The sequence below is a fragment of the Melozone crissalis genome, unplaced genomic scaffold (genome assembly GCF_028551555.1).
Source record: "Melozone crissalis strain CALT ecotype California unplaced genomic scaffold, PUWL_Pcris_2 ptg000045l_1, whole genome shotgun sequence".
Classification (NCBI taxonomy): domain Eukaryota; kingdom Metazoa; phylum Chordata; class Aves; order Passeriformes; family Passerellidae; genus Melozone; species Melozone crissalis.
The window spans coordinates 21,542,042-21,557,554 of NW_026535823.1; the positions used below are offsets into that span (position 1 = coordinate 21,542,042).

Sequence of the window (15,513 nt, forward strand, 5' to 3'; positions counted from 1 at the left end):
TCATTTTTGTACATGTTTTATTTGTATTATGTCTTCATTACAAGAAAGGTAACTTTAAAAATGCAAATCTGCTGCATAAAGTACACCTTTGACAGCACAAGCAATCATGCAACCCACTTTCACTGTAAATTCATCCAGTAGTTCCAGTAAGAGGATGCAGTTACTTTACAGCAATGTCAAACAAGCTTTTATTTAGCTGTCAGTATTACCAAAGAAACTCCACAATATTTTAGTTAACCTAACAGAAATACAATAGCACTTTTACAGACTTTTTTGCAGATTACAGATAAATGGCTTACTAAAGGTGCAAGCAATATGAATTAAATAATCCCTGACATTTTCCTATTTTTTTTGGTTTCCCACCCCACCACACCTTCCCAAGTTTTGGCAATGCCAGTACAAGACAACAGATGATGATCTGAATTTTGCATTTGAAATACTTCCAAAGTGAAATTTAGAGATGACATGAGATGTTCTGGCTCATAACCAACTTTACATATGGACTTTTATAGCTATAGCATGAGTGCTGTTAATATGGATCATTACTGGACTGCACATTTAACTATACAATACAATAATCATTCTCAGCTCACAAAACTGGGAAGTCAGTTACAAAATCATAACATTCCCAGCAGAAGACAAGACTGTCTCAAAACTGGTGTCTGCTTCCCAATAATGGGTTGACAGACTTCCACAACATTCAACTGTATCTTCAGTGAATTTTTCTCCTTGCAACAGTGTTCTGGGCATGTATGAAAAGGTTATTTTAACTTGTAGCTTGAGTAATTCCAGCTCCCTTAGAGCTGCATGGTACAGAGAACAGGTTTCAGGCACTAAAGCCCATGAACAAGCTAAGTGATACCACAAAAATTAATACTGTTAATAAAAAAATAATAATCAATGGGAAACTTGTGTGCAATAACCCTACTGTCAGTCTGCTGGACAGTGACTGGGGTGGGTGGGGAGCTCCCTGCTGGCCAGGCACTGCCCCCTTTCCCATGGAATGTGTGTGACCATGAAACACAAAACCAGAGCTGCTGCTCACCTTGCTGCTTTTAACCCATGAAGAGCAAACACCCAAGAAATCAAAATACAGTTCTCAGAGTGGGCTTAGCAATCAGACCACTTTCTGTTGGGTGTACTCTCAGAACTAAGATTTCATCTAGGGTAACATGCCGCGTGCACAAATTCCAGATACCTCTCAAGGAAGCAGCTCTGCTTTGACCAGCAAATCATGGCTGTGGGGTGCACGTGGGCAAGGCTGGGTACACACCTCACACACCATTACTGCATTTCTGGTGAAAAAAATGCTGCCTCTTCCTTTTTCAGAAACGAGTCAATTGTCTTGCAGATTTCCAGGAAAACATCCTCCTGTGTTCCTTCTGCATCAACCTGTGAAGCACAAAAAAACCAGTTTTGATTAAGTTACATAGAGTTATCTCAGAATCTAAATACTGCAGTAAAAAACTGGTCTAATATAAAATGAAGTTGTTCTGCTTCATGGTAGAAGCATTCTAATGTAGAGGAGCAGCTTAATAAACCAGATTACTCATTTTGTTTCCACAGATTTCTCAGCATTCTGAGAAGGTGGTTCTGCAGGCTGGATTGTCTGTAGCAAAGTACATCAGTCAAGTGAGGGAGCTTTAGGTACTCATGTTTTAAATTGAAGTTACACCTGATGCAGAACAGATGGCAAGGGCTCTCTGCCCATCACTCCAACCTGGTGAGGTCCTTCTGAAGGGCTGCACAGCACTCTGGGTTTTGGCCACTCCACAGTAACTTAGCAAATCAATGAATTCCAGTGCATTTGTATTCGGTGAACTGGTTCTGGTTTTATGACATCCTTTTCCCCTGTCTTTTATAAGGGCATTGCTTTTGTGGTATAAGAACTCAACTTTCATTGAAGCAAATTTTTTCTTGAGCATCCCAAAGATTCAGTTAACTGACCAAGCTCTTTTTCATTACTGTACTTCACAAAAACAAGATGAATTTACACTCCTGTGCTGAAGATGAGAGAGCTGCATTTCAGCAGAGAGGAATGGTACTTGCAGCCAGTAATACTTGTCTGTGTTCCCTGGAAAACGTGAGGCAGAACTGAGCTGTTCTGAGCAAGGAGTTTCATGTCCATCCCATGCTGTGCCACCTGAGGAAGGAGAGCTGTCTTCAGCCCTCACAGCAGTGACAGAAGCAGCTTTCACAATGGCTGTGTACTCCATGCAGATGCTTCTGCTGATTATTCCTTTCCTCAAATGCCTTCTGATATCTGGTCTTTACACAAAAGCAAGATACTTCTCTGCTTCTCCATGCTTAGTCTTTCATTCATGCATGACATGAAGCTTGCACAATATTAAATGGATCCATGTCAACTTTGTGAAAGGATCTTTTCCTGAATTGCTGCATTTTCATCTCCAAGTTGCTGACTAGAAAGCCAGAAAATTGTAGTGTTTGAAGGGGATGTCTGTGCCTATAATACTTTCTGCCATCTCTGGTCTGCAGGAGAATTAAGGGAGTTTCATGTTCAAATAAATGTATTTTTAAATAGGCCAAGAAATTCTGCTCAGATATGATGTTGTCTTGCAGCCAGCTCCTGTACAGCTGACTGCAGTCCATGTACATCCAAGTCCCTCGGTGCTGAGTTTTGTGTGGGAGTCAGCAGCTGCTCCCTGCAGAGCTCCAGCAGGGACTGCAGGCACTCTCCAGAGCTTGGCTTTCACTCCTGGTGGCACCTGCAGATGCTGAGAAGTTCAGTCCCTGTGGGAAGTGCTGGCACATCTCACCAGCCAGAGCTCCAGCACTGGGTACCCAGCCAGGCCAGCCTTCAGGAGCCCTGCCTGCCTGGGTCTGTCCCTTGGGCCCACTGCCGGGGTGTGTGACAGTGTGAGCTGAGCTGTGCTCAGTGCCCTGGCCACCTCCCTTGGCCCCCTCACTGCCTTTCACTGGTGCTGCTGGTGCTGCTGCTGCTGCACATCTTTCAGAAGTGTTTAGAAGTGGGGGGTACTTACTAGCAGCAAAGAGAAAATGGGGGTCATGAACCATTCTGAACCAAATGTCTGCCTTCTCCAGTTAAAACAAAACCAGCAACTCCCATCTCAGCAGCTATCAAACACCTTGTTTGGCCTGTCTCAACTGCCAAGACAACTATTTTCATATGGCTATCCCACAGGAAATATACTGCATGCAGGGGCAAGGCCAGAGCCACTTCAAAGCTTTCATCTTAATATGTATTATTATTATCTTTTTATTTCATAAGTACTTCTGCACTGTCTAACTGATCTAATCTTACAAACACAGCTGATTGCCACTGGCTTTTTGGTGACCTCTTTAGAACTGGGACTGCTACTCATGTCTACATCTAGGGAGTTGTGATGAAGAATTAGTTCCGTAAGCATGGAAACACCACTCTTTATGATGGGCTGGAATGCTGGCTTCCTAGCAGCACAATAAAATATGGATGGGCCTGACTAATGACAGCCCCAGTGCTTCCCATGCTGGCCTCCTAAATAACAAAGGCCCAATTCATAAAACTAACTAAACATTGTGGCACAAAACTAACTTAATGTGCCAATAATTCACATCTAGTACTACAGTAATTCAACAACACTCTCAGCGGCTCCAGAGAAAAAACTGTGAATTTCTCTTCCTCAGATTCTAACAAACTTCATAAATTAGATGTGTTTTCAAGGCTATTTAAGGCTGACTTCTCATAAAACAAGATCCATATACAGTTTTCCACAGTTTTGAAATGCAGCTATGGCCTTTGGTAACTTCCAATACAGAGAAATTTAATGAGCTCATATGAAAAACTACTGGAGTAACCATCCCTATAGTACAATATTGCTCCTTTTGTCATTAAAATAAACCAATTAAGTTTTCTGTCAACAAATCTACCTTTTTGTAGGTTTTGAAATTTAGAGCTCTAAATATATACTGCCACTGAGGAGAACCTGAGTGTCTGTAGAGAGGGTGGCTGAGAACAGACTCTGGAATGAACTCAGTACTTAGAAGCCTCTTACTGAAGGTCAGTCAAGCTCAGCTGTGTTGTCACTAACATTTATGTGTCACTAGAGTGTGTTAGAAAATCTCTCTGAGAGTGTGCTGCACCTGGTTCTCACAGCAATGGATTGCAACACACTGCCCCAGACCTATTCATATTAGACATGCATTTTCTGCTGTTTTATCCATGATCCCCTGCTAATGCTTCTGATGGATCTTTCTAGATCAGTTTCTCATCTAATGGGCCACAAAACACCAAGGGGGGAATAGAGAATAATTTGTGCCTTTGTTCCCCACATCCTTATCTATCGGGGTTAATGGATCTCTGAGAACTTTTCAAAAGATGGAAATAAACCACATAACTGCTCTCATTATTACCATTGATTACCCCTCCTGGAAAGGGGGAGGTCGCCCCTCCCCACAGGCACTCAGAATGGCATCAGCCAGGGAAGGCTCACAAGTGGAAAACGGGGAGAGGGTGGATGGTCACATGTTCTATGATAATGGTTATGGAAAATGTGACTGCAAGTGGTTTTAGAAAGAAATAGTAGAACAGCACTGAGAAAAAAAATAATGAAAGGAAATAAGCACAGAAAAAACAAACTCCTGTTGGATTTTGTAGGCTAAACTTTCATAGCATGTGATCTGAAAGAGTCAAAGTTTTTGGGCACCCTTAATCCTCTGCTCTGCCCTGCTTGGCTTATTTGTTATAATCATGCCCTTTTCCTCAGACTTTGAACAGGAAACTTGTATGTAAGACACCTACCAGGTGTCTTATGTTAGCTTAGGTAGGATCAGGGCTGTCTTGCTTGACTACCAAGGCATTGCTCTTCTCTTTTACTTACTACCCTCCTACATACTGTCACTTCAAAAAAGCTTTAAAGGATGAGTCAGATATTAAAAACAATCTTTTCCCCCCCTCCTTTTCTTCTCAGTTGAGAGAGAGCCATATATTCAAAGGGATTTACATTTTGCCATGTCAAAACACAAGTAGGTGTCTACTAAATTTTCAGATGCACTTTTCTGTCCAGGTGCCTTGGAACTCACTGAGAAATAGATTTAAAACCAACAGTGTCTACCTGCTCACTACTACTATAATGCATTTTGTTTCATTTCATTTAATGCCATTTATCTGAAGCACCTGATCCCCACAGAAGCAGGCAGCTTGCAGGCAGTGTTTCAGAGAGCAGTGCTTTCAGCCCTTGCATCTCCAGTACAAGGTCTTTAATGAAAAGCAGCTATGTGCAGCTCCTTAGGTGGGTGTTCTGCAACTGGCTACAAAAGAAATAATGGGATATTAAGTCCCCAAAACATGAATGTAAAAAAAATTGAAAAATTTCTAACGTGTTAGTCTCAACTACTTTACCTTCCAGAACACAATTTAGAAACTGAATGCCTCAGCAGAAAAGTGAGGACACTGTTGCCTTTGCCCTTCATTCTTCAGTCAGTTCATCTTCCCTTGCAAATATGTACACAGTTCTTCATCTCAGCAGGCTGCTGGAAGGATTGCTGTTCTTTATTCCTGTCAGGTTTACAGGTGTTTCATCTGCACCCCCAGCCTTCACCCTCTGTCCGTGCATGCCTCAAGCCTCCAGTGCTGAGCAGAAACACAAAGAGGGAATCTTGGCTAAAAGGAAATTTCCAACACAATCCCGATATTTTGTCAGCTTCACCAGTTCACTGTTCTTGTTCAGAGGTCAGCAGAATGGAAAAATGTTCCAGTTCCACATATCATATTAATTAGTTATGAAGGCACCTATGCACAATCACTCAAGGTTGGGGAAAGTTCTAAAATCCTGGAGGATTAAAGTGGGAATGCTGTTACAACCATATACCTTTGTCTCTTCTGTGCAAGTAAAGCAGGGAGAGAATTCCCAATGAGTGCAGAGCAAGCCAGGTCAGAGCTGAGTTTTTCTGTCTGCACTGTGTTTGTCAGACTCCATCCAACCATGCCTTAAAGCCTGTTTCAAATGGAGTAAAGCATTTTTTACTCTGTGTTCCAGTGCACAGAATAAGAAAGCTCCTTTGACACTGTACTCTCACCACACCTTGATGTGGTGTGACAAATCAGTTCCTCCTCTGCTGAGTGCACAGCCAACATCTAATTCCCACACCAGACCTTTTGCTGGCCTTCTGCCCAGGACTGAATTTTACATTTGCATATTTAATCAGCCTGAAAACCTTTGGAGTGGATAGGACAAGTTAAATACATCCACTGTTGTCATGTGCTGTTCCCAGTCTGTGGGAAATTTTGTCCAGTCCTAAATTTAGATTTTAAACTGGAGATATTAAGTTACACCAATATGCCAACCCCATTTTCTTGTTGCACAAATCTATTTCTGATTTTCTTTTCTGTGGCCAGGTGGAGCTGGGTGCTATAGTCAAGCCCTATAAAACATGATCACTTACACAATTAATACCCAGAATTTAGTGGTCCATAGCCACACACTGCAGTAAGCTGGCTAGAAAAGGTTAATGCCAAATCTTTGTAGAAAGTTAGCAGGATTTAGACTCCAATATTCCTCTAGAATCTCAACACCCACTCCTCTGCATGCTTAGGAAAGTGCATTGCTGCAATCCCAAGGGACATAAAGCTCACGTGGGCCTTTCACTGAAGAGCTGCTTCTGTTGAAAAACCAAACCTAGGCAGGAATCAAAGATTCTTTAAGACTCTTCTTCTCTTCCTCTCTTAAACAGCTTCTCTTCAGATGCTTTGGCCATTGCTTATCCTGGGATCACAGACTGACCTAGGTCGCCAAATAACACTTTCATGAAGGCATTGCTTCCCTGGAGCTCTTGGATCCCACCAGCTTTGCCTAAGGAAAAGAGTACACTAACCTCTGATCTGTGGTTACATGAGGCCCATGGGCAATTTAAAATAAATCCAGGAATGAAGATGAGAATTTATTTGAAGGGGTTTTCATATCAACATTGGTAAATTAACTGGTGACTTTGTCTGAAATGGATAGGAAACACACACAGTTCTCTCAGGAAACAGAGTTATAGAGGCAGCAGCATCTCCATGGCAGCACTAACATCTTCAGCCAGCTTTGGTCAGAGTTGGAGAGTGATAAACTCACTTAGGAATGAACAAATCCCCAGCGCTGAAAATATGTGATGTTTTAATTAAAATGGGAAAGAAAAATATTAAACATGTTAGACTGCCTCTAGGTAAAGTCTCAGGCTTCCGTGTGCATGATATTACAAATTTAAAAAAACAAACAAAGACTATTTTAGCCTAGCCTGCACCAAAAAAAAAAAAAAAAAAAAAGCAGTCAGAAGTTATATTTTATATATTTGATCAGAAGTTATTATTATTAGTTTTTCTTCTTTCCACCTGAACTTCCTTTCATCATTCAGAGAACACCCAGTGGCTGCTAATGTCAATGCTTGGCTGGGTGTAAAATCTGTTTCTATAAATAAGAAACCAACCCCATGCCCTGGGAATTGCAAACTTCCCCTTGACTCTGCTTTCTTCAACACATGCGGCTTAAATGTATTCACCACTAAAATAGTTTTAAAAGATATTTTCCACAATAATGTTTATAAAGCTGATTTTACAGAGCACTCATACTCAATGGTTCCACCTGGAAGATGGATATATGGTAAATACCACATTCACCAGAAGCAAGTTCAGACAATGTACAGACACTGTGAGTAAAAGCAGTGTAGACACAGCAAAGCACAGGTATTTTCTAATATGCAAACACACAATATCAGCTTCCCCAAAACTAATGCTACAAGGACAAACCACATATCCAGCTGTGACCCACAGATTTGGCAGGTTCCTTGAGGAGCTAATGAGCTACCAACTTTCAAGAAAGGACTGCATGCTTTGCCATTATGTAGGGGACAGAGCAGGAACTCGCAGCAGAAGCATTAAGAAAGGGCAAAGAAAGTGCATGTCATGTGAAATGAGGCAGACCATGACTGCAAACTCTGTGTAAAAGTATTATTTTGGGGCTGTCACTTCCCTGATGCTTCAGAAAGGGAAACACTGTGGTAGGCACAGCTCCCTGGAATAGGATAGTGAGACAGAGAGCTCTGTTTTCCTTGGCATTGTGCTGTGTTGCTGTATTGTGTATTGTACTGAGTTCTTAGCACATCCTTGCAATTTTGGCAAGATAGCTTCTCAAAGAAAAAACAAATAAACCACATAATCCTTTGTAAACCTAAAGATTAAAAGTAAGCAGGAATTTTTTTCTGATACTTAGTCTTTGTCTTATGTGCATTTACTGTTGGGGTAAGGAAAGGCCACAAATCAGAACTCTTCCTTGGAGTATCATTTTTCTCAGCATTGTGTCATTTACCCTGTCCTCAGGTCAGGATATTGGTGCATAAATTTGCTGCACATTCCTCTTTTGGGAACTTTGCAAAGGAGAAAATTTTGGGGCAGGTTATTTTCATGTTTGCTACAGCCCTTAGAAAAAATTGATCCCATAATATTTCCAGAAACTGTTATTGGATTCTCTCTCTTTTAGGACAGGACAGAGCAGTAGGACAGGACAGAGCAGTAGGACTAGATCTTTCTGTAGCTGAACTCAGGGACAGTTTGCCATGACACAGCAGAGAAACAAAGAAAGAAAAAACCCAAAATCCTATGTAAATGAGTCTGCAGATGTGCCAGCTAAGTGCACTTTTTCTTGCTTCTCTTGAAGTATTGATTATAGAATAAAAAGAATGCTTAAAATATCACATCCTGAGCAGGTGCAAACTGAGGCAATTCATTGAAATTAATATAACTATGTTATTTATTCCAGCAGAAAGATCTCTCTTGTATGAAGGTCTGTTTTATTTCCGGATATACACTGTCAGTTTTGAAAATTTTACTAAAGGGCTTTGGATTAACATAATCTTTCATCCTAATTCTGAAAGCCCTTATATAGTAATACATCCTCATACTTGAAGAAAAGCTTTCTAGAATTTATTTTAAATAAGTGATTCTACACAGATGAGTTATTGATTCAGGATATGTTCTCTGACTAAGGATAAATCTGGGATTTTATTCTTTCAAACTGTACTGTGGAACTCAGAAGTCTGCAGAAGTTGCAAACAAACCAGGGAATTATAAAATGAGAACAACTGAAAAGTGTGGGAACAGTTCATAAATGGTGACATGTCAGTGTTTTCCAAACACTGCTAATACAGTTGAAGTAAAAAGCAATAATTTAATTTAAAAAGTCAAGTATTTACCTTGCATAACTGTGTCCTGCTTTCATAGTATGCAATCAGAGGATTTGATGCTTGGTAGTAGCTTTCAATCCTGTCCTCAGTGGTTTCAGTGTTCTCAGAGCTCTGGCTGCTCATGGTTTCTGCAGAACAGTCCAGGCAGAGCACAAGCTTTGGCTCCCCAATCTAGAGACCAAGGAAAACAACAAACATTCAAAGCACTGGCCCAGCAAAAGAGATTTTGTTTGGAAAACACCAAAACAGTCACCAAGGAATTTGTGAGCAAATAGTATTTGTCTATGGGGAAATGATGCTTATCAACAACCACCCCTCACTGTGGCAGCACTAAGGGATGCCAGCACTGAGGAGCAAGCAAGGCTGTGCTTGCCTGGGCTCTACACAGAGACACAAAGAGATGGGATCTGACAAATTCTGCCTACTTGGACTCAAGAGTGTCAGCTCATTATTTGCTGGATGCAAACAGTACAGGACTTATGCAACACTTGACTCAGTTATATTTGTAGCCTTTTTGTTGTTCAATGTGTGAAAAGGGAGTGGTAAACTTAGCTAAGTATTTCAAGATGCAGTAGCAGGAAATGTTCACATAAAAGTGTACCCACTTGAGATGGAAATGAGTAACAACAGGCTCAGGGACACCATCAAATATTCACAGGAATACATCCTGTGGATTACTTTATGTCACACAGTATTTTATGTCCTTGTTTGCAGTGTACCCACACCATTCCTCCCCATGCTGCAAAGGAGGGATGTGATACATTTCTCTGCATTTTCAAATTGGCAAGTAATTCCCAAATTCTGTGGGAAGCTGGTCATTTAATGTTGTTTGGCCAGTGCCAAAGTAGTCATGAGGGAGAGTCTGTCCTTTACTCTAATAAAAATAAATACAGATTTATTTATTTTGATTCTTAGGCCTGGAAAAGGTCATAAATAATCGCCTCTTTCTACATTTGATCATAGACATTGCAGTATATTATGGGGAAAAAAGAAATGGCAAGAAGGAGCAAAATGTTCTTTATGGTATTTCAGGAGAGAGCCAAAAGTTCTAAACACAAATCCTCATCATTCTCTCCCTGAAATACTCAAAAATATGTATGTCATTTAGCATAAATCCTGGAATGCACTGTCACGCACCCTGCTCAGGCACAGAACTCTCTGACACAAGATTTTGTATGAGCAAAACCTGCTGGGCTGAGTCCAAAGCCATAAATTCCACTGTCTCAAGCAAAAGAAAGGTGTTACAGGATCAGTGAGGAAAATAAGTTTATTTTTCCATGCAATTATGTATTTAATCCTTCAATGACATGCTCAGTCTTTTTCTCATTCCTTCCCTCTCCAGCAGGGATCTGGAAAACACTTTTTTAGGAAAAAGTGAGAAGTTTTGGCAAAAGATTACTTCACACTAGTGACAATTACAAAATCATATTTTTACCATGGCTACAGTAAAGGAAGTCTAAATGACTGATATATGGAAATTGTCATTGTTATCTTTGTTGACAGCCCCCAAAGGAAGAAATACTCTAAAGGTAAATATTCATGTCAGGGCTTCTGCATTTGACTGAGGATGTCTGGATTGTGTTGACCTTTCTACTACCCTTAATGACTTTCTAGGAGAAGCTGAAGGCAAGGGATTATGTCAGATAGTTCAATGACAGGCTTTTATCTACCCATTTTTTCCACACAGAAAACATTAATGCAATTAGCTGTAGCAGCACTGGGTTTGGGGATTAAAAAAGCCAAAAAGGCAGTTTTAATAGTGCAAGAGACATAAAGAATTAAAAAAAAAAAAAAGATGTGGGCTTAATCAATGATTTAAACAAATGCCCTTTTTGTATAACTGGATTAGGATGGTGAGAAGTTATTTCCTCCCAGTTTTACATGAGGAATTCCCTGGTCTGTTCTAAATTATAATAGAATAAATGGGAAATAATTCCTTTTATCAGTTGGATTGTCACCTTACAAGGAGGATATGAAAGACTCTACTGACTGATAGGATCAGATAATAGCTTCTTGCTTGATACACTCAGTCTGATTTGCTTTTGAAAAATGTACATGGTTTTCTTAGAAGTTTCCGTATTGCTATCTGGAATTCAAACCATTACAGAAATATCTTTCTTCCAAACAAACCCACAAAGAGTGAAACTAATGCCCTTATCCGGCATCACACCAATTTTTGCCACTTTTTAAAAAATTATGATTTTCCTGACTCAATTTAGCTTAAATAATACATACCAAACAAGTCTGATGTTTTTTGGGTTTTACTCTGTCTCACTGGGTACTTCTCACCTAGCATTGTGGAATGTATAATTTTAAAATGTTTTTTCATTTTGTAGAAAGACTGAGGAGGGAACAGAGTTTTGTGCTTCTGCAGAATTATGGCTGGGTAAAAATACAATTGCATCATAGGAGGTAATTGGGTAAAACTGGCTGGAGAATCAGCTGTTTCTACATAGCTCATTCTGTTTATGAGTCAAGCTCTGAAACACAAGTATTATTCTTGATGTCTTCTAAATAGAACAGGTCTTTGTTAACAATTATAAAGCTTTTCACATATAATGTAGATATGTAGCACTATTCATCTGTACTTTGCTGCCAATAATTACTAAGGCCTGATGTGCGCCTCTTTTCATTCAGTTATGACTTAAGAACTTCTCATCACCCTTTGGAAAGAACTGCAAAGCATTATCTCTAAAACGACTCATTGTAAAAAACTTCACAGTTTTACAGAGCAGCTCACAGCCAGCCTCTGGAAAGTGGATACAAGGCACAACAGGGGGGACTTAGCACATTCAAAACAGTCACTTGAAGTCCTTGTCTTTTACTCCAAATGCCAAATGCAGTCCAGGATCTTCAGCCTGGGATGCATTAGGACTTACTTGCCTGCAATACCCCAGTGCAGGACACCCCAATCTCTAAACCCCACTTCATAATATAGAGGAGTGTCCACAGGACACCAACATGTATGCCTGCCAGAGAAACAGCACTGCTGAAATAGTTCCTCCTTAGACACAAAACGAGAGAAATCTCCAGCATCTTTTTAATAGTCTACAGCATTTTATTAAAGGGACTAGTAAGTCAACATTTCTGTGAATGACTTCTATGGCAAATCTCATTGCTCATTACTTTGTCTGGTTTCAGATGCCTAAATCTTGCTAGGCTTTTATGGTAATCAGCTAAATAAATAAAGCAGCTAAAGGCTCAGTGAGAAAAGAGGGGATTCACTGTTTTATAAGGTAATAAAGTTTTATTACCTTATAAACTTGTTTAGGACATTTTTGGAGTGTAATATGATGTAACATATACTAACCATTATCCCTAATTCACCACTTCTTTTCTCCCAAGCCCTGGCAGATTCATTCACAGGCTCAGACAGAGTATTTCCTGCAGGCTGAGAAATGCACGGCTGAGGCTTCTCACGAGGTCTCAGCACATACTGGGGAAATCGAGAGCTCTCGGAGCTGCCACGCAGGCACTTGCAGAACGCTCTTTTTATGGCTGTGCCACCTGTTACTCACCACAAAAATTAAATCTGGGTTTGGCTGCTGCAAGTGACAGCAAGCTTTAGCAGAGCTGGCTTACTGGTAATAAATATTAACTGTGAAGATACATACTTTTATGATTGTGCATCAGATTTTCATCAGAAGTAGAGCACTATCCACTAGAACCAGAAAACTGGTTCTAAAATGATGTTTCCCCCAAATGTTTCAGGTTTACATTAAATTTAGATAAAACCAGCTTCTACTTCTCTTTGTATCCTACATTCCTTGTAGGTAAGGGCAACAGTTAAATTTGCTACACTGATGGGGTGCCAAAATTTCAGTGATCAGCAGCACAGCTCTCCTGGATTGGCTTTTTACACGTCCCTGCTGCAATCAGCTGAAGAGAGGGACTGAAGCAGCACCAGAATTGCAGGAGTTACAGCAGCATTACAGTCGTATGGTCACCTTGCTCTCAAACTCTTCTGCATCTTTCAACTCTTGGGGATACCCATCAATCAGAAATCCTTTTGTGTCCCCTAGCTTGGAAACCATGGCTTCCTTCAGTAGCTCCAGAACAATACCCTGTATAGGAAAGAGAGGGAATTAGTTGGTTAATTAAAAAGAAAGATTGATACCTTTGTTTGTTGCACTGGCTTTAGTCCTACACCCTTGACAACGGCTCTGTGAATGCAGGTGTTTTTCTTGTCCTGCAGGCAGCAGGGCACCCTGCTTTTTATTCTCTCAGGACCGGCTATGCCACACAAATCTGATGTTGCAATCCACCCAAGATTTCCCAAAATACCTTCCAGATAGGTCAGAATATTTCATAGTTTCAAAATGAATGTTAATACCTGTGAAACTCTAGAGTACCGCTGCAGCATTTTCCAATCTGATTACATTTTGCTATGTCACTGGTGTAATTACATTACATGGAAAGTGACCCCATCTGACCAAACACACTGAAGAGCAAAGCAATCAAAATCAAGCCTGAGCACAGCTTTTAGTTTCCCCTGAGCAAAATTTCCCAGTATCTTTCATTAACAAACACATCCTCTGACCTAGCTGCAGTTGCTGAATACCCACCAAGAGTTGGGACTGTGGACCTGCCATGTGAAAGCCAGGTCCAGCTGAGAACAACACCCTCTGCCTTCACAATCTCCATTAAGCTGCAGTCCAGCTACTCTGGGATGTCAGCCAGCTCTGCAGGGAACTGCTGCAGGTACTGTAATTTAAAAGAGCTGCCAGGAGGACCAGCTCTGAATCTGAAATGTAACGCTATAAAAAGGACATAAAGTTTCTGTTTCCTGTACTTACACTTACATTTTGCAATGCATCTGTCTCACTCTATTTCATGTCTGATTTATTGCCTATGTGAAACATAAAGAAATACTGGCACTGAAAAGGGAAACAAGTGCCACGGATTTGGCAAAGAGGAAATGTCTCCCTGAGGTTACAGATTAATTTTACTGAAATGGGAACCATCAGCTCCAGTATCTATTTCACTGGTTTAGACAATACACCTACCACTGCCTTTGTTTAACCATTAGAACCCCAAATAAAACCATCACTCACGCCAGGCACAGGTTCACCACATTCCACAATGTCTTTGATCAATTTACTTCTCTCTGATAATGACAATAATTCATTTTGGAGAAGGTCACTAGTGGACAGGTGAGTAAATCCGTATTTCTTGGCTAACTGTTCACATTGGCTACCTTTGCCAGAGCCAGGCCCACCTATGTGAGGGAAAAAATACCTAGAATTAGAAAAGAACAAAGATCTCACAATTTTCAAACTGTACCCACCAAGAAAATGGGAGGAATTTGATGACACTGGCTGTTTTGAAATTTTTAATTTTTTTTTGTAGAGAAATTGTCTACAGTAGAACAAGTCATATACATATGATACAGCTTCAGTGTACCCTTCGGATACAGCTACAGTGCTGACTGAAAAATGTGTTGAAGTTGAAGGAGTCACAACAGTGTGAAATCTCTAACAGAGGAGAACCTGTTCCTAAAACACCATTAGCATGTAAAGGAAAACCATGAACCAGCCTGTGGAAAAGGGTATTTCACTCTGCACTCATTCAGTTTGACAGCTGCAACAAATCGTAGCAAGTAATGTTCATTGCAGCCCCGTGAGGGGAATAATGACGAGCGCCCACCTGCACCTGCCCACAGGAGCTGTGGGAGAGTGCGCCAGGAGGGGAAGGGCACTGACCCGGGAATGCTGGGGGTGTCCTCCTGGCAGGAATGGCTCCTTCAGCCCCCTGCTTCCCTTGGCCAGCCAGCAGCCCCCAGATGAGAGCCCAGAGCTCTGCCTGTGCCGCTCTGCAGGTGCTGCCTGGCCCAGCTCCTCCATGCAGGCAGCCGCTTCTCCCTCTGCTCCAAGGCCGCGGCACGGAAGCCATGGGATGGAAGGCCATGGTATGGAAGGTCTCTCTCTTCATGCTCCTGCTGAGGCATTGAAGCCACCCCAGCCTGGCTGGAGAGAGGGACAGCCCACGGAACCTTCTGGAAGCCACTTGCCAGGTGTCCCAGCGCGGCGCCTTCAGCGCCACCGGCACAGCTGGGGTGAGGCCCTGAGGCGCCATGGCGGTGCCAGGGCATGGCAGGCAGGAAGGCCAATTCCTGCCGGGAGTTTGTGGAGAAACCCTCGCTGCCTGTAGCAGCAATTCTGCAGCCTCTGATGGATCTGTTCAGAAGATCTACTGCAGTAGGAGGTAATTACAGCCTTGGAGGGAGACAATGCTCAAACTTTTTTCAGTAGGGTTTTTTCAGCAGGTGACCTGTGTTATTTCTCAACTGCTGAGACTTGCAGGCAGGGCTACACAGCTGTGCTCTGTGCATTTAAG

The 15,513-nt window shown here is 41.4% G+C and overlaps 1 protein-coding gene across 1 annotated transcript in view; it reads right to left on the reverse strand.

Moving 5' to 3' along the window:
• Positions 1 to 15,513, reverse strand: part of AK5 (adenylate kinase 5) — an 83,969-nt gene continuing 68,456 nt past the window's right edge. The window contains exons 11-14 of the mRNA XM_054286253.1: positions 14,232 to 14,395; positions 13,125 to 13,241; positions 9,187 to 9,348; positions 1 to 1,392 (exon numbers count right to left, since the gene is read on the reverse strand). Coding sequence (XP_054142228.1) covers positions 1,285 to 1,392; positions 9,187 to 9,348; positions 13,125 to 13,241; positions 14,232 to 14,395 — 551 coding nt within the window. The 3' untranslated portion in view covers positions 1 to 1,284. The remainder of the gene's footprint in view (positions 1,393 to 9,186; positions 9,349 to 13,124; positions 13,242 to 14,231; positions 14,396 to 15,513) is intronic.